Source organism: Trichechus manatus, unplaced genomic scaffold, assembly GCF_000243295.1.
Source record: "Trichechus manatus latirostris isolate Lorelei unplaced genomic scaffold, TriManLat1.0 scaffold00008, whole genome shotgun sequence".
In the NCBI taxonomy this organism is placed as follows: domain Eukaryota; kingdom Metazoa; phylum Chordata; class Mammalia; order Sirenia; family Trichechidae; genus Trichechus; species Trichechus manatus.
In genome coordinates this window covers 29,608,959-29,631,031 of record NW_004443944.1, presented here as the reverse complement: position 1 = coordinate 29,631,031, position 22,073 = coordinate 29,608,959, and the positions used below count along the sequence as shown (strand labels likewise).

The 22,073-nt window shown below is 36.3% G+C and overlaps 1 protein-coding gene across 4 annotated transcripts in view; it reads left to right on the top strand.

Annotated features, from left to right (window-relative positions):
- Positions 1 to 22,073, top strand: part of ITCH (itchy E3 ubiquitin protein ligase) — a 131,854-nt gene that overhangs the window by 12,096 nt on the left and 97,685 nt on the right. For 2 of the 4 annotated variants that reach the window (XM_004370423.3, XM_023725199.1), the window contains one exon: positions 16,989 to 17,079. The exons of the other annotated variants lie outside the window; for them this stretch is intronic. In XM_004370423.3, coding sequence (XP_004370480.1) covers positions 17,010 to 17,079 — 70 coding nt within the window. In that variant the 5' untranslated portion in view covers positions 16,989 to 17,009. The remainder of the gene's footprint in view (positions 1 to 16,988; positions 17,080 to 22,073) is intronic. 4 annotated transcript variants of the gene reach the window in all.

Sequence of the window (22,073 nt, the reverse complement as noted above, 5' to 3'; positions counted from 1 at the left end):
GATTGACTTATTTCACTCAGCATAATGCCTTCCAGATTCATCCATAGTGTGAGATGTTTCATCAATTCATCATTGTTCTTTATCATTGCATGGTATTCCATTGTGTGTATTTGCCATAGTTTATCCATTCATCTGTGGATGGGCACCTGGGTTGTTCCCATCTTTTTGCTGTTGTGAATAATGCTACAGTGAACATGGGTATGCATATGTCTACCTGTGTGACACCTCTTATTTCTCTAGGATATATTCCTCATAGTGGCATTGATGGATCAATCGTATGGTATTTCTATTTCTAGCTTTTTAAGGAGGGGCCAAATCATTTTCCATAGTGGTTGTACCATTTTACATTCCCACCAGCAGTGCATAAGAATTCCAGTCTCCCCATAACCTCTCCAACATTTGTTACTTTCTGTTAGTGCCAGTAATGTTGGGGTGAGATAAGTCATTATAGTTTTGATTTGCATTTCTCTAATGGTTAATTATCGTGAGCATTTCCCATGTGTCTGTTAGCTGCCTGAATGTCTTCTTTGGTGAAGTGTCTGTTCATATCCTTTGCCCATTTTTTATTTGGATTATTTGTCTTTTTGTTGTTGAGGTGTTGAAGTATTCTATAGATTTTAGAGATTAGACCCTTGTCAGGTATGTCATAGCCAAAATTCTTTTCTCAGTTTGTAGATTCTTCTTTTACTCTTTTTGTGAAGTCTTTCGGTGAGATAAATGTTTAATTTTTAGGAGCTCCCAGTTATCTAGTTTATCTTCTGGTGTTTGTGCATTGTTACTTATGATTTGTATTGTATTCATGCCATGTATTAGGGCCCCTAGCATTGTTCTGGAGCCCTGGTGGCATAGTGGTTAAGTGTTTGACTGCTAACGAAAAGGTCAGCAGTTTGAATCCAACAGCCAGTCCTTGAAAACCTTAGGGGGCAGTTGTCGTCTGTCCTATAGGGTCATTATGAGTTGGAATCAACTCGATGGCAGTGGGTTTAGCATTGTCACTGTTTTTTTCTTCCATGATCTTTATCGTTTTAGGTTTTATATTTAGGCCTTTGATCCATTTTGAGTTAGTTTTTGTGTATGGTGTGACGTATGGGTCCTGTTTCTTCTTTTTACAGATGGACATTAAGTTTTGTCAGCAGTGTTCGTTAAAAAGACTGTCTTTTTCCCTATTTACTGAATTTTGATCCTTTGTCAAAAATCAGCTTACTGTACATGGATGGATTTACATCTGGGTTCTCAATTCTGTTCCATTGGTCAAAATGTCTGTCATTGTACCAGTACCAGGCTGTTTTGACTACTGTGGCTGTATAGTAGGTTCTGAGATTAGGTACTGTGAGGCTTCCTCCTTTGTTCTTTTTCTTCAATAATGCTTGTTTTTTCTGAGGCCTCTTTCCTTTCCATATAGAGTTAGTGATAGTTTTTCCATCTCGTTAAAGAATGCTGTTGGTATTTGGATTAGGATTGCTTTATATCTGTAGATCACTTTGGGTAGAATTGACATTTTCACAATGTTGAGTCTTTCTATCCATGAGCATGGTATGTTTTTCCATTTATGTAAATTTCTTTTTGTTTCTTACAGTAGTGTTTTGTAGTTTTCTTTGTGTTGGTCTCTTACATCCCTGGTTAGATTTAATCCTGAGTATTTTATCTTTTTTAGGGGCTTTTATAAATGGTATTGTTTCCTGATTTCCTTTTGAGAGTTCTCTTTGTTGGTATATAGGAATCCAACTGATTTTTGTATGTTTATTTTGTATCGTGCTACACTGCTTAATCTTTCTATTAGTTCCAGTAGTTTTCTTGTGGATTCTTTAGTGTTCTGTTAGTATAGTATGTCATTTGTGACTAGGAATAGTTTTACTTTTTTCTTTACCGATCTGGGTACTCTTTTCTTTCTTTTTCTTGCCTTATTGCTCTAGCTAGGACTTCTAGCACAATGTTAAATAGGAGAGGTGGTAAAGGGAATCCTTGTCTGTTCCCATTCTCAGGGGGAATGCTTTCAGCTTCTCCCATTGAGAATGATATTGGCTGTTGGTTTTGTATAGATGCCCTTAACTATGTTGAGGAATTTCCCTTCTATTCCTGTTTTATTGACCATTTTTATCCAGAACGGGTGTTGGACTTTATCACATGCCTTTTCTGCATAGCTTGAGTGATCATGTGATTGTTTTGTTTTATTTATATGGTAGATTACATTGATTTTCTAATATTGAGCCAACCTTGCATACCTGGTATGAATCCCACTTGTTTGTGGCGTATTATTTTTTTGATGATGCTGAATTCTATTGGCTAGAATTTTGTTGAGAATTTTTGCATCTATAGTCATGAGAGATATTGGTCTGTAATTTTCTTCTTTTGTGATGTCTTTGCTTGGCTTTGGTAACAGGGTTATGCTGCCTTCATAGAATGAATTTGGGAGTATTCCTTCCTTTTCTATGCTCTGAAATAGTTCGAGTAATACTAATGTAAGTTCTTCTCTGAGTGTTTGGTTGAATTCTCCAGTGATGCTGTCAGGGCCAGTGCTTTTTTCTTTTAGGAGTGTTTTTTATTATTTCTTCACTCTCTTCTCTTGTTATGGGTCTCTTCAGATTTTCTATCTCAGTTTGTGTTGGTTTAGGTAGGTGGTGTGTTTCTAGAAATTTGTCCATTTCTTCTAGGTTCTCAAATTTGTTGAGGTGTAATTTTTCATAGTATTCTGTTATCCTTTTTATTGCAGTTGAGTCTGTTGTAATGTCCTCCATCTCATTTCTTGGGTTGTTTGCTTCCTTTCCTGTTTTTCTTTAGCTAGTTTGGCCAGTGGTTTGTGAATTTTATTGATCTTTTCAAAGAACCAACTTCTGGTCTTGTTGATTTTTTTCTGTTGTTTTGGTTTATACTTTTTTATTCCTTTATTCATTTTGCTGAGGTTTGGGGAAGGAATGGAGATTGAGCAAGTATGGGTAGTTGGCTATGTTAATTGCTTTAAAGTCTTAAATTCTGGAGGTTTATCTAGAGAGCCATATTATTTTAAAATTATATAAATTGATGTTTTTGTCTCTAAGGGACAAAGACAATTATGAAGGTATCTGTCCTGATTATTTATTTATGGGACATTTTAAATTTGTTCTTTTTTGTTTTTTGATCATTGCCATTATTGCTGGGGTGAGATGATATCTCGTTGTTCTGATTTGCATCTCTTTTATGGTTAATGATCGCTAGCATCTTTCATGTATCTGTTGGCTGCCTGAATGTCTTCTTTGGTAAAGTGTATGTTCATGTCCTTTGCCCGTTTTTTAAATTAGGTTATTTGTCTTTTTGTTGTTGAGGTGTTAACATTTTCTATAACTTTTAGTGATTCGTCCCTTGTCAGATATGTCATTGCCCCAAATTTTTGTCCAGTCTGTAGGTTCTCTTTGTACTCTTTTGGAGAAGTCTTTTGATGCGCCTAAGTGTTTAATTTTTAGGAGTTCCCAGTCATCTAGTTTATCTTCTGCTGTTTGCCCCTTTTTTTTTCTTCCATGATGTTTATAGTTTTAGGTTTTACATTTAGGTCTTTGATCCATCTTTAGTTAGTTTTTTGTATATGGTGTGAGCTATGGATTCTGTTTCATTTTTCTGCAAATGGATATCCAGCTTTGTCAGCGCCATTTGTTAGGTAGATTGTCTCTTCCTCATTTAATGGATTTTGGTCCTTTGTCAAAGATCAGCTGTCTGTAGGTGGATGGATTTACTTCTGGGTTCCCACTTCTGTTCTGTTGGTCTGTGTGTGCTAGTACCAGGCTGTTTTCACTACCGTGGCTGTATAGTAGGTTCTGAAATCGGGAAGTGTGAGGCCTCCTACCTTGTTTTTCTTCAGTAGTGCTCATCTGGGGTCTCTTCCCTTTCTATATAAAGTTGGTAATTAGTCTTTCCATTTCTTTAAAGATTGTTGATGGAATGTGGATTGGAATTGCATTTTATCTATAGATCATTTTGGGTAGTATTGACATTTTCACAATGTTAAGTCTTCCTATCCATGAGCATGGTATGTTTTCTAATAACTTACTTTGTAGGCTACTGCCCAGTATCTTTTCTGCTTCTGAGTCTACTAGTATTCTTCTTTCTTTCCTATTGTTACAAGACAGCTAGAACTATTCTCTCCAATTTATAGTCCCTCAGTAAATGTTTGATGATAATAGGTTAAAAGTAGTAGGTGAAAGTTGGACGGGGACAGGAACTCTATTACATTTTTCTCTAGTTTTGGATTTCTCTATTTTTCCTGTTTAACCATTTATCTGGTCAGATATACATTTATAAAGGGTTAAGCTTTCAGGCAGATAAGCCCCTGTGTCATTTAAATTTCATTGTAGACGAGGATCTTATTAAAAGAAATTGGATTCTTCTCCTAGAGATCCTGCTATCTCTGTTTGCCTAAGAAAATACAAGTCTGCGTAAAGTATCCAAACAAAGATTTTTCTGCTTCAGTAATTCTGAATGGAAAAAAATATCTGTTTTAATCATTTCAGTGATTCATTTCTTACTTGTTCATTGTATGATGATTTGGAATTTCTTATTCTGAGACTCGGCTACTTGTCAGAATTTGTTTTTTTTCCCTTTCAGGAGAAGGGGTTGGGAGCGATCCTAGTCTTAGTATATATTTTAGTAATTTTGAAAAGGACCAAACTGAACAGATTCAAGTATGGCAGTGCCATAAGTATTTTTGATTTGTTTGTTTTATCCTGTTATCTTTTTTTTTGGCTTTTTTTTTTTTTTATGGAATCATAGTTTTAAATCATGAAATTAACGTTGAATAGTAAAGCTAGAGAGATGACATGTTTTTGGCCAAATCTTCTATTTTGACCTTCTGCTTGAGTTGCTTGTCTTATTACTGAGTTGTAAGAATTCTTTGTAAATTCTAGGTAAAAACCTTTTATTGGAAATGCACTTTTAAAGTATTTCCTCCCAGTCTGTTGCTTATCTTTTCGTTTTCTTTCGCTTTATTTTTTCCTTTGTAGGAAGGTTTTTAATTGTACTATAAATTTCTTTCTTTTTTAATTTGTTATAAAAATGTATGTAAGACAACATTTGCCAGTTCAGTATTCTTTTAATTTTCTTAATGATGTCTTTTGAAGAGTAGAAGTTTCTCATTTTTATGAGCCTTAGTTTAATTTTTTTTTTTTAAATGGACTGTGCTTTTGGTGTCATATCCAAAAAACTTTGCTTAAGTGGGAAATGCCTTTAACTTTTCTTGATTTCTTTTTGTTTGCCTATAAAAATAAATAAGATGTGTTGGCATTTTGCTTTGTTTGGCATAATATTATTTTTATTCAGTTCCTTCTCAGATTCAAAGTAGAGGAGTTCATTTTAGGAAAATCTACAGATGCAAATTTGAATGTAGAATTAGCTCTACTTTTATGATCCTGTTTGTTTCCTGAGTAAGTAGTAATTTTTTTTTTTTTTCAGTATTTAGGGCTCTTGGGTATAGCTGATTCTTTCTCTGCTGTTTTCTTCTGGGTTTTTAATACAATCTGACTGACGATGCTTTATGAGCTCCTTTTAAGAAAAATGTAAGAATTTTGTTTATAAATTATACATCTATGTTAGTTAGTAACTCATTAGTATTGACTTCTGATTTACTTGGTAATTCTTAATGTTTAGAGGTGATCCGAGAAAGATTTATTGGAAGGATGGGTGATAGTGAATATCAGGTCTTGTATTTTGAGGAGCATTCATAGGTATTAAGAGATGGTCAGAAATAGGAATTTCTTGGTAGCCAGGAAATTCCACTTTATATATAATTAGGTTATATCATTTCACACAAGCATTATTTGCAAAAGACAGCTATATTTGTATTCCCAAAACAGTAGTTATATACCCGTTCCTCACTTACTGACATGGTTGGGTTCCAAAGACCAGGTTGTTATGTGAAAATCAGCATTATGCAAAAATGGAGGTTGACCATATTAGATCACAAAAATGGAGGATGGCTACATCATTACATAACTGCCAAACCACTGATAATCATGACTCTGCCAAGTGGAAACGTAACCTTAACCGTCACAGCCGGTGTTACTCTCACCTTGCACCTTGGCATTCATTACTGCCAGACATACATTGATAATGCACAGAATAGTTGGATAGTAGAATTTTTGCTATTGTCGTAAATGCAAAATGTTGGATAATGAGATAGTTGATAAGTGAAGAGTGGATGTATTTATTATAGCATGTTAAATCCTTCAGACTCTCAATAAATAGTCAATAAAAGCCAAACAGGAAGTAACTTGTAATAGTAGTTAATATTAAGATGTTTGTCAGAAAATAGATTAGGGGAACGGGAAGAAATTGCCTCTAGGAATACTAGATACCTAGTTTAGTCCAAAATAAATGCTAAAAGTTCTATCTTGCTGCCTATTTCCTTAAACTCTGTTTATATACTGTTATACCTTGAAAGTTGTAGTTTCCTGTTTTTCTCTTTGAATAAGACAATCGTCTTTTAATGCAGATATAAGAATTCACTTTGGTAGCACACACTGATATATTTGGTTGGAAAATGGAAAAAGAGCTTTCAGTGTTCAGAGCGAAGATGTCATTTTTGGATGGGGGAGAGAAGATGGTACATAACCTACCTCCCTGTTTAGGGTAACTTTCTCTAGACAATAGGAAAGCAGATTTGCTCCATCTTGTGTGGGTTTGAGTCCATTCCCTCTTTTTTTGCTGAGAAATTAAGTTATGGAAATGGGTATTTACAGCTTTTACCCCAACTACAAGAATTCTCATCCCCTTTGCTGTTACCCCTAGCTACCCATATGCCAAGATCAGCTCCTTTGCTATCATTAGCAAAGCTATCATCGCTATCATTTTAGAGAATGGGATCTAAAAATTCTTTCTTCTGGATGATCTGTGCTACTATGGCTCTAGGGAACAGAATCTAGTGTTCAACACAGACAAGAACCATTATCAACTCCAAGGTTGTACTTCCAACTGGATTGTGGCTGCAGTCCATTCTTCACAGTAATGGCTGGTAAATAAAGAGAAATTTTTCAAAACAGAGTCCTTTGATACGTAGTTCTTTCACTTGTATACTGGTTTTGGGGAACATGGCTGAGTGATCCTATCCAAGGGAGACTACTCAGTATTTCCAATTAACCTGTATGACGCTTGTATTTTAGTAAGGCTGTTTGAGAGTTTGACTTCATTAGGTTTCAGTTCTCTAATACCACTGTGTTCTTTAGCTCTTTGAGCTCTGTACTTTGTTTCAACAAGCAGTTTTTCCCATTATTGTCTTTGTCTGTTTTCTGATCTTTTTTTTTTTTTTTTTTTGTGATTTGTTTTGAAAAATAATACAGGTCTATAATAAATCAGGGAAACCCTGGTGGCATAGTGGTTAAGAGTTTGGCTGCTAACCAAAAGCAGGCGCTCCTTGGAAACGCTATGGGTCCGTTCTACTCTGTCCTGTATGGTCACTATGAGTCAGAATCGACTCTATGGCAGTGGGTTTTGGGTTTTTGAATATTAAATTGGAGTCCTGGTGGCACAGTGGTTAAGAGCTCAGCTGCTAACCAAAAAAGGTCAGCAGTTCGAATGTACCACGTGCTCCTTGGAAACCCTATGGGGCAGTTTCTACTCTGTCCTTTTAAGTTGCTATGAGTCAGAATCTACTCGACAGCAATGGGTTTGGTTTTTTTTTAATATTAAGTTATTTAAAGGTTTTCTAAGTCAAAATAGGTGTAGTCTATAAAAATTACTGATTATGTTGGATATGTTATTTCTGAAAATAAACCAAGCAATTTTCGTAGTATCCTGACTGTTTAATAATTTGTCTATAAATAGGATGCCATTTTTAAATAAGGTTAGAAATGTAATTTGCCTGTTTGGTGCTTATGAGACAAGATGTTACTGAAATAATCTTGAAAAGTGTGTCTATCCCTTTCCACATTTTTTTCCATTGCCTTTCCGGAAGATTTAAGGTTAGTTTTTACCTTGGGTAATGTTTTAGCACCTTTTTTCTACATTAGACATTCTATCACATTTTCCTAGTGTGATAGTAAACATTACTCAAAAAAAAATTATGTAAAAGTGTTAAGAATTGACTCTATTTTAAGTACCTTTGTAATTGACAGACTAATCAGTAATTATTTTAATATTGTACTAGATCTTAAATTCAAACCGATCTCTTCATTTATTCAAGTCACAATGGTTTTCTGCATGAAGCTGTAGATTATACACCACTGTACTCGATTGTGAAAGCTTTTTAAAAATCATATGTAAAAAGTCAGTTATTTTCCATAGGGCATTCATACTGCAGATGAATCCATCTCCTTCTCTGTATCTTATGAATTTGAAAGCTGTAACATGGAGACAAAGTTGAAATTGGTTTTCAGGTTGAGTGTCAAGGAGGAGAACGTGAGGAAGGTGAAAGAAGGGGTAGATTATAAAATAAAAGGGATATTGGAAAAGATAGTGAGATATGAAGGTAGAAGGGATCTGCTAGAGAGGAAGAATGGGTCCTAGAGAGATCTTCCCAAGATACGTACTGTACACGCTATTTAGTTTGTAAATCATCATGATAGTTCCTCCTACACATGGTAGGTTGATGTTTCAGTATGATTTTCTTCTTCTCTAGCATTTAGGCAAATATTATACCTTGACTTCTGTGTTGGTTTTCTGTTGCTGCTCAGTAAATTTTCCCAAAACTTAATGGCTTAAAGTAACAATGATTTATTATCTCTCGTAGTTCTGTGGGTCAGGAACTGGGGAGTAGTTCTGGCCCAAGGTCTCTTTCAAGGTTGTCAGATGTCAGCCAGTACTGTAGTCATCTGAAGTCTTGACCCAGACTGACATATCTGCTTCCAATGTGGCTCACTCATGGCTGGCAAATTGGTGCCGGTTCTTAGTGGAAGGCCTCAGTTCTTCTCCACATCAGTCTCTCCATAGGGCTGCTTAAGTGCTTAACTGGCTTCCCATAAAGCAAGCAATCCCAGAGATCAAGGCAGAAATTGTATTACTTTTTGTGACCTTGCATTGGAAGTAGCATGCTGTCACTTCTGTCATATTCTATCGGTCACATAGCCCAGCCCATGTTAACTATTTAGTGGGGGAAGAGGGGGGATTACACAAGTGTGTGGATTCCAGAAGGTGAAGATCATTAGGGAGCATCTTGGAATTTGGTTACTATAGGTTCTAAACTTATTACAAACAAAGAGTTCAAATCTTCCTCTATGCTCTTTTTCTGTCTTAAATCCATCTGAATTCCAAGGGTGTCAGCTCTGCTTTTTTGCTCTGTCTTGCCCTGTTATGAATATGTTTAATGTTCACAAGTCTGAATTAAAAAAAGCCAAACCCACTGATAGCGAGTCGATTCCGACTCATAGCAACCCTAAGTTGCCCTCGAATTACTTTAAAAAAAGAATTTACTTTAGATGAAGGTTTACAGAGCAAATTAGTTTCTCATTAAACAATTAATACACATTGTTTTGTGACATTGGTTGCCAACCCCACAACATGTCAACACTCTCCCCTTTTTGACCTTGAGTTCCCTGTTACCAGCTTTCCTGTCCCCTCCTGCCTTCTGTCCCTGCCTCTGAGCTGGTGTGCCCATTTAGTCTCTTTTTGTTCATGGGCCTTTATAATCTTTGCTTGAAGGGTGATCCTCAGGAGTGACTTCACTACTGAGTTAAAAGGATGTCCAGGGGCCATACTCTTGGGATTTCTCCAGTCTCTGTCAGACCAGTAAGTCTGGTCTTTTTCTTTGAGTTAGAATTTTGCCCTACATTTTTCTCCAGCTCTGTCCGGGACCCTCTGTTGTGATCCCTGTCAGAGCAGTTGGTGGTGGTAGCTGGGCACTGTCTAGTAGTGCCGGACTCAGTCTGGTGGAGGCTGTTGTAGTTGCAGTCCATTAGTCATTTGAACTAATCTTTCCTTTGTATCTTTGGTTTTCTTCATTCTCCCTTGCTCCAGATGGGGTAGGATCAGTGAAGTATCTTAGATGGCTGCTCACAAGCTTTAAGACCCCAGATGCTACTCACCAAAGTAGAATGTAGAACATATTCTTTATAAACTATGTTACGCCAATTAAGCTAGATGTCCCCCGAGACCATGGTCCCCAGCCATCAGTCAAATAGTTAGCTTTTAATATGATTCTTTTTTTTTTTTCTTTTTTCACTTAAACTACTTCTACCTTCACTTTGTCCAAAATACTGGTCAATTTTCTAGATTATTATTAGTTGTAATGTGTAGAGTGGCCTCCGTGGGTGGTACAAAAAATCTGAACTGACACCTCACTAAAGAAGATATAGCTGGCAAATAAACATGAAAAAATGCTCACCATTATACATCATAAGGGAATTGAAAATTAAAAACAGAAATGCGATATCACTATATTATTGTTATGTGCTGTCCAGTCGATTTTCGACTCGTAACAACCTGACCCCATGTGACATAGGAGAACTGCCTGCATAGGCTTTCCTAGGCTATAAACTGTATGGAAGCAGATTGCTAGGTCTTTCTCCTGTGGAGCCACTGGGTGGGTCCAAACCGCCAACCTTTCAGTTAGCAGCTGAGTGCTTAACTGAGTGCCACCAGGGCTCCTTACAAACCTGTTGTATGCTGCTGAGTTGATTCCGACTCAGCAACCCTGTAGGACAGAGTAGAACTGCCCCATAGAGTTTCTTAGGCTGTAATGTTTACAGGGGCAGATTGCCAGGTCTTTTCTCTCACAGAACTACTGGTAGGTTCAACCGCTGGCCTTTGAATTAGCAGCCGAGTGCTTAACCATTGTGCTACCAGGGCTCCTTTACAAACCTATTAGAATGGCTAAAATTAAAAAAGCTGACATTACCAAATGCTAATGAGGATGCAAAGCCATAGGAACTCTTTCATTCCTGATGGGAATGCAAATTGGTCTAGCCACTTTGGTAGACAGTTTTGGCAGTTTCTTACAAAGCTCAACAGGCTTACTGATGTGATTCAGCAGTCACACTCTTAGGTATTTACCCAAGTGAGCTGAAGACTTATGTCCACGCAATAACTTGCACATGAATGTTTGTAGCAACTTTATAATTGCCAAGAACTAGAAAAACTTTGGACATGTTGTCAGGAGGGACCAGTCCCTGGAGAAAGACATCATACTTGGTAAAGTATGGTTCAGCGAAAAAGAGGAAGACCCTCGACAAGATGGATCATCACAGCGGCTGCAGCAGTGGGCTCAAACATAACGATTGTGAGGATGGTGCAGGACTGGGTGGTGTTTTGTTCTGTTGTGCATGGGGTCACTGTGAGTCGGAACTGACTCGATGGCACCTAACAATAACAAGAAGCAATCAGTATGTCCTTCAGTAGGTGAATGGATAAACACTCTGTGGTGGTACAGGCACATAATGATATATTATTCAACGATAAAAAGAAATGAGTTATCAAGTCACGAAAAGACATTGGAGGAATTTAAATGCATGTTGATAAAGGAAACAACCCAGGTTTTTTTTTTTTTTTTTTTTTTTTCTGAGAAGACTACACACTATGATTCCAACTATCTGACATTCTGGAAAAGGCAGAACTATAGAGGCAGTTAAAAGATTAATATTTGCCAGGGGATTGAGGGGAGATAGAGGGAAGAATAGAAGTACAGGGGATTTTTAGGGCAGTGAAACTATTCTGTATGATACTGTAATGGCAGATACATGACATAAAGCCCATAGATCTGTACAACACAAAGGGTGAACCTTTTGTTTTTTGTTTTTTTTTTTAATTTTAATTGTGCTTTAGGTGAAAGTTTACAGCTCAAGTTAGTTTCTCATACAAAAATTTATACACACATTGTTATGTGACCCTATCCCTATAATGTGACAGCACACTCCTCCTTTCTACCCTGGATTTCCTGTGTCCGTTCAACCAGCTGCTATCCCTTTTTGCCTTCTCATCTCACCTCCGGACAGGAGCTGCCCATTTAGTTTCGTGTATCTACTTGAACTATGAAGTACACTCTTTATGAGTATCATTTTATGTCTTATAGTCCAGTCTAGTCTTTTTCTGAAGAATTGGCTGCAGGAATGGTTTTGATTCTGGCTTAATAGAGAGTCCAGGGGCCATGTCTTCTGGGGTTCCTCCAGTCTCAGTCAGACCATTAAGTCTGGTCTTTTTACTAGAATTTGAGTTCTGCACCCAACGTTTCTCCTGCTCCGTCAGGGACTGTCTGTTGTGTTCCCTGTCAGGGCTTTCATTGGTAGTCGCCAGGCACCATCTAGTTCTTCTGGTCTCAGACTGATGGAGTCTCTCATTTATGTGGCTCTTTTGTCTCTTGGGCTAATATTTTCCTTGTGTCTTTGGTATTCGTTCTCCTTTGCTCCAGGTGGGTTGAGACCAATTGATGCATCTTAGATGGCCGCTCATTAGCTTTTAATAAAAGACCCCAGACACAACTCACCAAAGTGGAATACAGAACGTTTAGTTAATAAACTTCGTTATGCGAATTGACCTGGATGTCCCCAAGAGTGAACCTTAATGTAAACTGTGGACATCAGTTAATTAAAAACAAAAAAAAAACTATAGAGTATTCCAAGTACTGGTTAACAAGATAGACAAGGGCCTTACTCTTGTGGACCTTAGAGTCAGTAAACACAGAAACTAGAAAATTTTCAGTGATGTGATAGAAAGTAACTGGATGGCTACTTTAGAATGGGTAGTCAGGGAAGACTTCTCTGAGGAAGTGATACATAAGTTGAAAACTAAATACAAGAAGGCGTTAGGTATTTAAAAATAGAGGGAAGAGCAGTCCTGGCAGAGGGAACAGTTAGTGTGACTGTAGTGTGTGTGAGAAAAGAAATGAGTTATCAGTGATGAGGGGAGAATGATATAGGTGAGGTCAGAGTCAGTCATGAGTAGAATTATGTAAGCCAGCATAAGGAATTTGGATTTTTTTCCTAAGTGAGATAGGAAGCTATTAGATATTTCAAACTAGAGTAAAAACATAATCTGCTTTCATTTTAAAAAAAAGCTACTCTGGCTTCTCTGGATGGTGGGAGAGGGAGGAAAGAGGGTGTAGGGGTAGAGACAGGCAGACCAGTTTAGTGACTTGCAGTAATTTGTTGGTAGGGATGTTTGTGGCTTGGACTAGATGTGAAGAAAAGTAGATGTATATAGTAGGGTATATTTTACAGGTAGAATTATTAGAACTTGTTGATGTTAGGAGCGTAAAAGAAAGAAGAATCAGTGATGATGCTTATATTTTTGACTCAAGCAATTGGATGGATGGCTGAGGCTGGGGTGGGGTGCCAGGTATGGAGAGTTCAAATTTGGTCATTGTAATCATTCAGGCAGTTGTAAATAACACTCCAAGACTGAAGAGTCTGGAACTCCGGGGAGAGGATGGGGCTTAAAGTATAGATTCTCTGTTCTGTTTTGTCTTGCCTGGTTTTTAAAATTGTATAAATGATCGGTGATACACGTTTTATTTTTTAAAAATTCAAGCAATAGTTACAAAACTAAAGTTCCCCATTACTGCCTTCTTTATACCCAGACCCCTTCTCTGCAAAAGTAACCGCTATTACCAGTTTGGGATGTATACTTTTTCTGTGTTTATTTATGGTGTCTGTACCTATAGAAATATATATTTTGTTTTTGTTTGCAAAAATAACATACTATATGTATCCTGCAACTTTAAAAAAAGTGTATCTTGCTGTCATTTCATTTCAGTCAAGTTATTTGTTTTAATGGCTACATAGTGTTCTTTTCTGTAGTATGAATGTGTGTTTATTTAGCTGGTTACAAACTGATACTTAAGTTGTTTCTAGCATTTTTCTTTTTTGCTGTTATGTAACAGTGATTTTTATTCTTTTCAAGAATTTAAAATATTTAATGAATTTTAATTACATAAATATAATATGTATAAGTACATAAATTCTGGAAATTACCAGCGTGTTTTTTTGCAGAACACCTCACAGTTCTACCATAGTGGTTCTGTAATTATCTGGAGAGAATCATTATTCTTAAATGTTTGCAGTCTGTACTTTGATTAACCTTTTCTGCATGAAGTTAATTTGAATCTTTAAAATCTATTTTATTTCTGTGGAGATTTTAAGTTTATTTTCTTTGGGACTTTATAATTAATGTTAATTTAATTTACACTATTAAAAACTTTTTCCAGCAATAACTTGATATAGATCAGTAACTGGAATAGTGCTTTATCATGTAGAAAATCAGCACCCATATGTTGGACTTTTCTTCTTGCCTCTAAATTTACTTGTTTTAATGTCATAGTTCTGTAGCAAACAGGCTTTTGGGTATTGAGGAGGAGGTGGAGGTAATCACTGTGCAGAACGTGGTAATGATGACCTTTTATAACAAGCACTTTGAATCAGAAGATAATCCTGTGCAATTCATTGTTAAGGCTTCTATGTTATATCTCATTTTCTTCAGATTTTGGGTGACTACTAATGACTTTATGGTTTATATTTTCCCTATTTAAACTAAAAGAATCTTTTCAGTAGATTATAAATTATAAAACGTCTGAAATGGTACTATATAAATAAATAAAGAAGGTGAATCAAAATTATATACCAGGCCAAGGGGGTGAGTTAGTCACTGTACATGAGGCTAAATTTTAGCTCATGTGTAAGTCAAAGAATGAAACAGTGGATTTTATAGGTTTCATCTCAGGCAAAATTACTGTTCCATTTTATTTTGGCAGACTTGAAAAGATAACAGAATTGTTTTATATTTAAATATCTTTTAATGGAAGCCAAATTTGGTATAAAAACTCAAGGCAGTGTTTATAGTTTTAAGATACTTTGTTTGTCACTGTATTTGTACATTTCTTACATAGTACCTGACAAATAGTAAGTGCTAAGTAAATTTAGCACTTTAATCTTTACTGTTTTTCATTTAATTCTGCTTTCCCCCGTGGCTGTCATCCTTGGAGGAAATATTTCTAATATTATCAATTTTAAAAAGCCTAAAACAGATTTTTTTTAAAAGAACATATTCAATTTTATATAGACACTATTAATGATGAATAACAAACATTTACAGAGCATTTTTTCACATACGTAATTATTTAATCTTTATAACAACCCTGTAAAAGTAGAAGTGGTATTATCCCCGCCCTTTTTTTTGAGAAAAAGAAAACTAGGGTCTAGAGACATTAAATAACTCAAAGATTGTCATATGGTAAGTGTTGGAGAAAGGAGCCCTGGTGGCGTGGTGGTTATCTAAGTGCTGGGCTGCTAACTGAAAGGTCGGCGATTTGAACCCACCAGTCACTTGTAAAGATTACAGCCTTGGAAACCCTATATGGCAGTTCTCCTCTGTCCTGTAGGATTGCTATGAGTTGGAATCAGCTCAACACCAATGGGTTTGATTTTACAGGTTTAACTGTTACAGTAAGGAATCAAGTCCAAGTTTTCTGACTTTGCTGTGATATCTTTTTTATATAAATAATGCTGTTTCCCCATGGGGATTAACTCTTCCATGATTAGGGACTGAAGAAGATATGTTAGAGTTGTTCGTTTAGTATAACTCAATAACAATTTCTTTATTCATTTCATTACAAATAAGTGTTCACTATGTGCTAGGCACTGTTTTAGGCTCTTGGGTTTCATCAGTGAACAAAAGAAAGAACCTTGTTCACATGAGTTTATATTCTAGCCAAGGCAGACAAAGAGCCCAGGGGCGCAGTGGTTAAGAGCTTGGCTGCTAACCAAAAAGTCACCAGTTCGAATTGCCAGCCACTCCTTGGAAACCTTATGGGGCAGTTCTGCTCTGTCCTCTAGGGTCACTATCAGTTGGAATCGACTTGACGGCAGCAGGTTAAGGGAGACAAAAACAAGAAACATAATTGCTAAGTAAATTAGTGTATCAGAAAGCTGTATATTCTGTAGGAAAAAAAAAAAGTGCTCTAGGTAGATGAGACAGATTGTAATATTGGCCAAGAGAAAAAGTAGATCAAAAGCCCTAAGGCTAGAACATGCTGGCGTAGTTGAGGAATAGTAAGGGAAGATAGCGTGCCTGAGGAGAGAAGGAGAGTAGAAGGAAATGAGATCAGCAGGTTGGGAGCAGGGGAGCACACATTATATAGGGTACTGTAGATCTGTGTTGGGATTTAGACTTTTACTCTGAGAAAATGGGGAGCCTTTGCAGGGTTTTGAACATTTTAAGAGTCATCCTTGCTGTGTTAAGAATAGATAGTGGAGATGGACATGGTAGAAACAGAAAGGCCTGTTAGGTTATTGCAGTAATCTAGGTGAGGCATAATCTGGGAAAAAGATGGCTGCCAGAGGCAGCTCTGATCAGATTGGTGGTAGTAGAGGTGGTGATGAGAAATGGTTGGATTCTACGTATGTTTTGAAGATAGAGACAATAGAATTTGCTGACAAATTGGAGGGGAAATGTAAAAGATGGAGAGAAGTCAAGGATGACTCCAAAGTTTCTTAGCCTGAGCATCTGGAAGGATGGAGTTGCCATCAACTGAGATGGGAAGGATTGCAGGGTAGAGTAAGTTTATGGGTATGATCAGGAGTTCAGTTTTGGGTATGTTAAGATTGAAGTGTTTTTTAGATACTCAAGTGAAGTTTTTTAGATTTTAGGGGTGAAGTCTGGGCTAGTTATATAAATTTGGGACTTGTTGGTATATAGGTGATATTTAAAGCCATAAAATGATAGACAAGAAGAGGGGACCAAGAACTGAGCCCTAGGACATTCCAACATTAAGAAATTGAAGAGAAAAGAAGTCTTCAAAGGAGACTGAGAAGGAACAATTGGTGTGGTAGGGCATAAACCTAGAGAGTGTGATCTGGGAACTCAAGGGAAGAAAGTAAACTACAGAAGAGGGAATGATCAGTTGTGTCAGATTTTGCTGATAGGTTAAGTAGGATGAACAGGAGAATTGACAATGTAATTATATTTAGCAATATGAAGCCCATTGGTTATTACCAGGTTTTCAGCAGTACATGGAAATGGCCTGGTTACCCCTGTATGTTTTTTTAAAATGGAATTTTTTTTTTTTTTTTTTTTTTTGAGATTTACAGTATCTCCTTTGCCATGTTCAGGTTTGACATCCTGTTGGTGGTATGTCTGATAGTGGATCACAACTTGGTTCAATGGGTAGCCTGAGCATGAAATCACAACTTCAGATCACCGGTAAGTCTTAGAAAAGATCCACTATACTTTTTTTTCCCTTCTAAGTTAAAAAATAACTAAGTGTCTATTATATATCAAGTCTTGAATTAATATTTGTTTAATGAATAAATGAATAAAATGTTTAGATATGTAAAAATAAGATTTTTATTTCAGAATATTCTTGGATATTTTACAGGTTTTTAAAAATTATTTTTTGTTGAGCAGAACGTACACCAATTTGGCCGTTTCTGCATGTACAGTTTAGTGACATTGATTATATTCTTCGAGTTGTGCAGTCATTCTCATCTTCCTTTTCTGAGTTGTTCCTCCCCATTAACAGAAACTTACTGCCTAAGGTTCCTACCTAATATTTCAAGTTGCTATTGTCAGTTTGATCCCATATAGATAGATCTTAAAAGAGCACAGTGTTCAAGGCAGACATTCTTTACTAGTTAAGTTGAACTATTGTTTGTTTTTGAGAAGACTTCAGGGGATTTTTTTGGTTTAAAGTTTATCTCAGGGCAATAGTTTTGGACATTCACCCAGCCTTCATGTCTCCAGAAAGTCTGGATTCCATGAGAATTTGAAATTCTGTTCTGCATTTTCTTCCTTTTCATCAAAATTCCTCTGTAGAATCTTTGATCAAAATGTTCAGTAATGGTAGCCAGGGCAGGTTTTTTTTTTTTTTTTTTTTTGGTAAATATGGGTGCCTGAACAATTGCTGCTATTGTATTTTGTTTGTTTTGTTTTTTATTAACAGGTTTATTGAGATATAATTCACATACCATACAATTTACCCATTTAAAGTGTCATTGGTTTTTAGTATATTCAGAGTTGTACCACAATCACCACAATCAGTCTTAGAAAATTTTTATCACCCCAAAAAGAAACCCATACCCATTAGCAGTCACTCCCCATTTCTCCCAGTCCTAGGTAACAAACTAGACTACTTTCTGTATATGTAGATTTACCTATTCTGGATATTTCATATAAATAGAATAATATATGGCCTTTTGTGTCTGGCTTCTGTAACTTAGCATAATATTTTCAGGGTTCATTCATGTTGTAACGTGTCAGTATTTTCTTTTTTATTGCTAAATAATCTATTATGAATATACTACATTTTATTAATCTGTTTATTAGTTGATGACATTTTAGGTTGTTTCCATTTTTTGGCTGTTATAAATTATTACGCTATTATTAAGCTGTTATTATGGCTGTTATGAGCATTTCTGTACAAGTTTTTGTGAGGGATGTATGTTTTCAGTTCTCTTAGGTATATACCTAGTAGTGAAATTGTTGGGTCATGTGGTATCCATGTTTAACATTTTGAAGAATTACAGATTTTTCAAAGCAGCCGCACCATTTTGCATTCCCACTAGCAATGTTTGAGAGTTCCAGTTTCTCAACATTCTTGCCATCCTAACATAGTAACATTTGTTGTTATGCTCCTTTTTGATTATAGCCATCCTAGTGGGTGTGAACTCGTATCTCATTATGGTTTTGATTTGCATTTCCCTGATGGCTAATGATGTTGAGCTTCTTTTTACAAGTCTACTGGCCATTTGTCTTTCGTTGGACAAATGTCTATTCAAATCTTTTGCCTGCTATTGTTTCTTAACCTATGTCTCTCTTTACTTGCTTCTTCCTCTAATGTGCTGTATATTGCTTCCAGATTAATGTTCCTAATATGCTACTGTATGTTGCATTTTTGCTCAAAAACCTTCAGTGCTTCTCTTTGCTTATGGTATAGAATTTCTTTAGTCTGGGCTAAGACTTTTACAGTCTAGCTCCATATAATCTCTCTCTAGGTCTTTATAAAACATGAACATTTGCATTGGCCAGGTGAGTCAGTGGATTTTCTTCAGACATGCTTGATACTTCGTTGTCTCTTATCAAATAGCAAAACCCCTGTCTTCCTCCTGGAATTTAAGTAGCATTTATGGATTAACAGTTAAACTGTTAATCTGGCACAGTGGTTAAGCGTTATGGCTGCTAACCAAAAGGTCGGCAGTTCAAATCCACCAGCTGCTCTTTGGAAACCTTATGGGGCAGTTCTGTTCTGTCCTGTACGGTCACAATGATTCGGAATTGACTTGATAGCAGCGAGTTTGGTTTTTTGGTTTTTCGTGTGGTATTTTAGTTTCTGCTATACCTGGCTTCGGAAACCCTGGTGGTGCAGTGGTTAAGTGATATGGCTGCTAACCAAAAGGTCGGCAGTTCGAATCCCCCAGCCGCTCCTTGGAAACCCTATGGGGCAGTTCTACTCTGTCATGTAGGGTCACTGTGGTTCGGAATCGACTCGACGGCAGTGGGTTTTGTTTTGTTTTGGTATACCTGGCCTCGAGTTCCTGGGTGGTGCAAAGAGTTAACACGTTCAGCTGCTAACCAAAGGTTGGAAATTCAGGTCCACCCAGAGGCACCTTGGAAGAAATGCCTGGTGATCTACTTCAAAAAATCAGCCATTGAAAACCTTGTGGAGCACACATGGGATCATCATGAGTGGGAATTTATGGCAACTGATTTTTATACCTGGCTTATATTCTCAACTGGATTATGAGTTTATTAAGCCAGGAACCATATCTTTTAATTATTATCCCTTCAAAACCTAAAAGTGGTTAAGTTACATAAAAGTACAGGTAGTCCCTGACTTACAATGTATTTGAGTTATGAGGAACTGCACTCACGATTGTCCGGGTTGGTTTATTTATTGTGTGTTTTATCGTTAGTACAACTTCCTGGGAGGTTATGGGAAAATGCATGCCGGGGATATGGAAAAAATTGCTGAGGTACGTGAACATGCTTCAAACATTTGATCATGATAATATGATGGAAGAGATTGGTGGAAAAATTATCCATATGCCAACAACACTGAATTTAGAGCTTGACATCGCCAATGTGGAACAGCTCATAGATCATGAAGGGGAATTGACAAATCAGTACTTAATGGATCTTGAAGAGGAAAGAAATGATGAAAGAAATAATGAGGAAGGAGAGAAGTTGTCAAAAAATTTTATAGTGAGAGGATTAGCTGGGAGTTTTTTCTAAACTAAATCAGGGGCTTCAGTTGTTTGAAAACATGGGCCACAAACACTGATCACTTTGCTAAAGTCAATAGGCCGATTTGGGAAGCACTGAGATGTTACCACGAAATAAATGAAGAAAAGGACCATACGGATAGCTCTCACTAATTTTCTGACTAGAAGTGCCATCCTCATTCCCAGGGATAATCCAGATGACCCAGAACCTTCCACAAGTGGAGTTATTGCCGCAAATGACAAAATGCCAGTGTTTTCCAACTCTTCTTCATTGTTAGAGTAAATTTTTATGATGTTGTATTTTTTTATGTATGTATGTATTAAAATATATCTGTAAGTTTGTATATAATATTTTCAGCCCCCAAAGACAAAGATGAGATTTATAAAGACACTGATAATAAAAAGCAGTAATAATGAAAACTGGGGGAAAAAATGTATTCGACTTAATGCCAGAACTGGCTTACGACAGTGTCATCTGAACGGAATCCTGTTGTAAGTCAGGGACTACCTGTGACACTTTTTTAAGGTGATAGCATTCTAGAATTTACTTTTGGTAACTTATTGAGGTAGCTCCTTTGGGAGCTCCTATTGACTTTAACTTTTTTTTTTTTTTCTTTTTTCTTTTGTAAGCAATGTCTGGTTCTCAGTGAAAGATGTTAGTATTTCTTTGGTAAAGCCAGAGTCTTAATTTTTCTCCACCACAACCTCATTTTTCCATTCAAGCTAGACTGAGTAACTGATTTCATTTGGGCCATGCTCCTTAGGGATTTATTTATTTATGTGTTTATTTTTTTAAGCTGAATGTTTAACGCATGTGATTGAAACAATCTTTTTAAAACATTCTTTTAGTTTTTAGATGATCTAAGTACTACACATGCTTTTTATTTTTAAAAAATCAATAAAATAATACTATCTATCATCCTATTCATCAGAGATGAACTGTTAATAATCTGGTTTTACATTCCTTTAGATTTTTTTTTCATAAATAGCTATCTTATTTATTTGCCATCATTATTACAGTAAAAAATAAAATTTAACGAATATCTGAGTGTACATTAAGAAGACATAATCCCTAGCTACTTCAGAGTTTATAGTCGAGTCTAAAAATTCTAAGAATGCACAAGTATAGGGCAAAAGCAATTTAATGAAAACATATATATAAATTAAGGGTAAAAAGTTACATTTCAGCAAATATATCATTAGATATGAAACAAATGGAGAGCATAGGGTAGTATACCGTTAAGTCCCAAGTTGAACAGAATGAAGTGTCCTTCATAAGTTGTTGTTTACTTCTTTACTTTTGATGCTAGAAACCTCAAAACAGTTTTTTGCACAAATCACCTTAATGACATTGAATTTTTTCTTTTGTGTAATGAATCAGTTATAGTATTTTATTTTTATTGTAAGTGCCTCAACACCTTTTTAGAAATCAAGGAAGGCAGAAATATACAGGTTTAAAAATAATTACCAAGGTGCATAGTAATGACAAGAAGACATAGTCACTGTGGACAGGAAAGAGATACCAATATTTGATTGGACTTGCTGGGAAAGAAGGTGGTTCTTAAAGGATTGCTACTATTTAAATGGCAGAGAGTAGAAAAGGATCCTTTCAGGAAAGAACCTAAGCAAGATGCATGAAGGAGTGAAATGAACAGGATTTTCCTTAGTTTCCCAAAAACCCACTGCTGCAGTTGGGGGAACCATGGAAATTAATGAGAGTGGGTCATCTCCTTCAGGTGTGTCCGAAAAAAAGAAAAAAATGGAAAAAAAAATACTGCTGAGGAAGATAGGGTGGAATCAGATAGTGGTCAGATTGTATTTTAGAAAGTTGATGTGAAAGATTAAATAGAAGAAGAATTTAGGGTCGGAAGTTAAATAGAAAATCCTACTCTTGTGGCTCTGCTCAAGATTATTTTCTTCTCTCTCTGTCTGTCTGTATACATATATATGTATACTTATGTTAATTATTTGTTTACA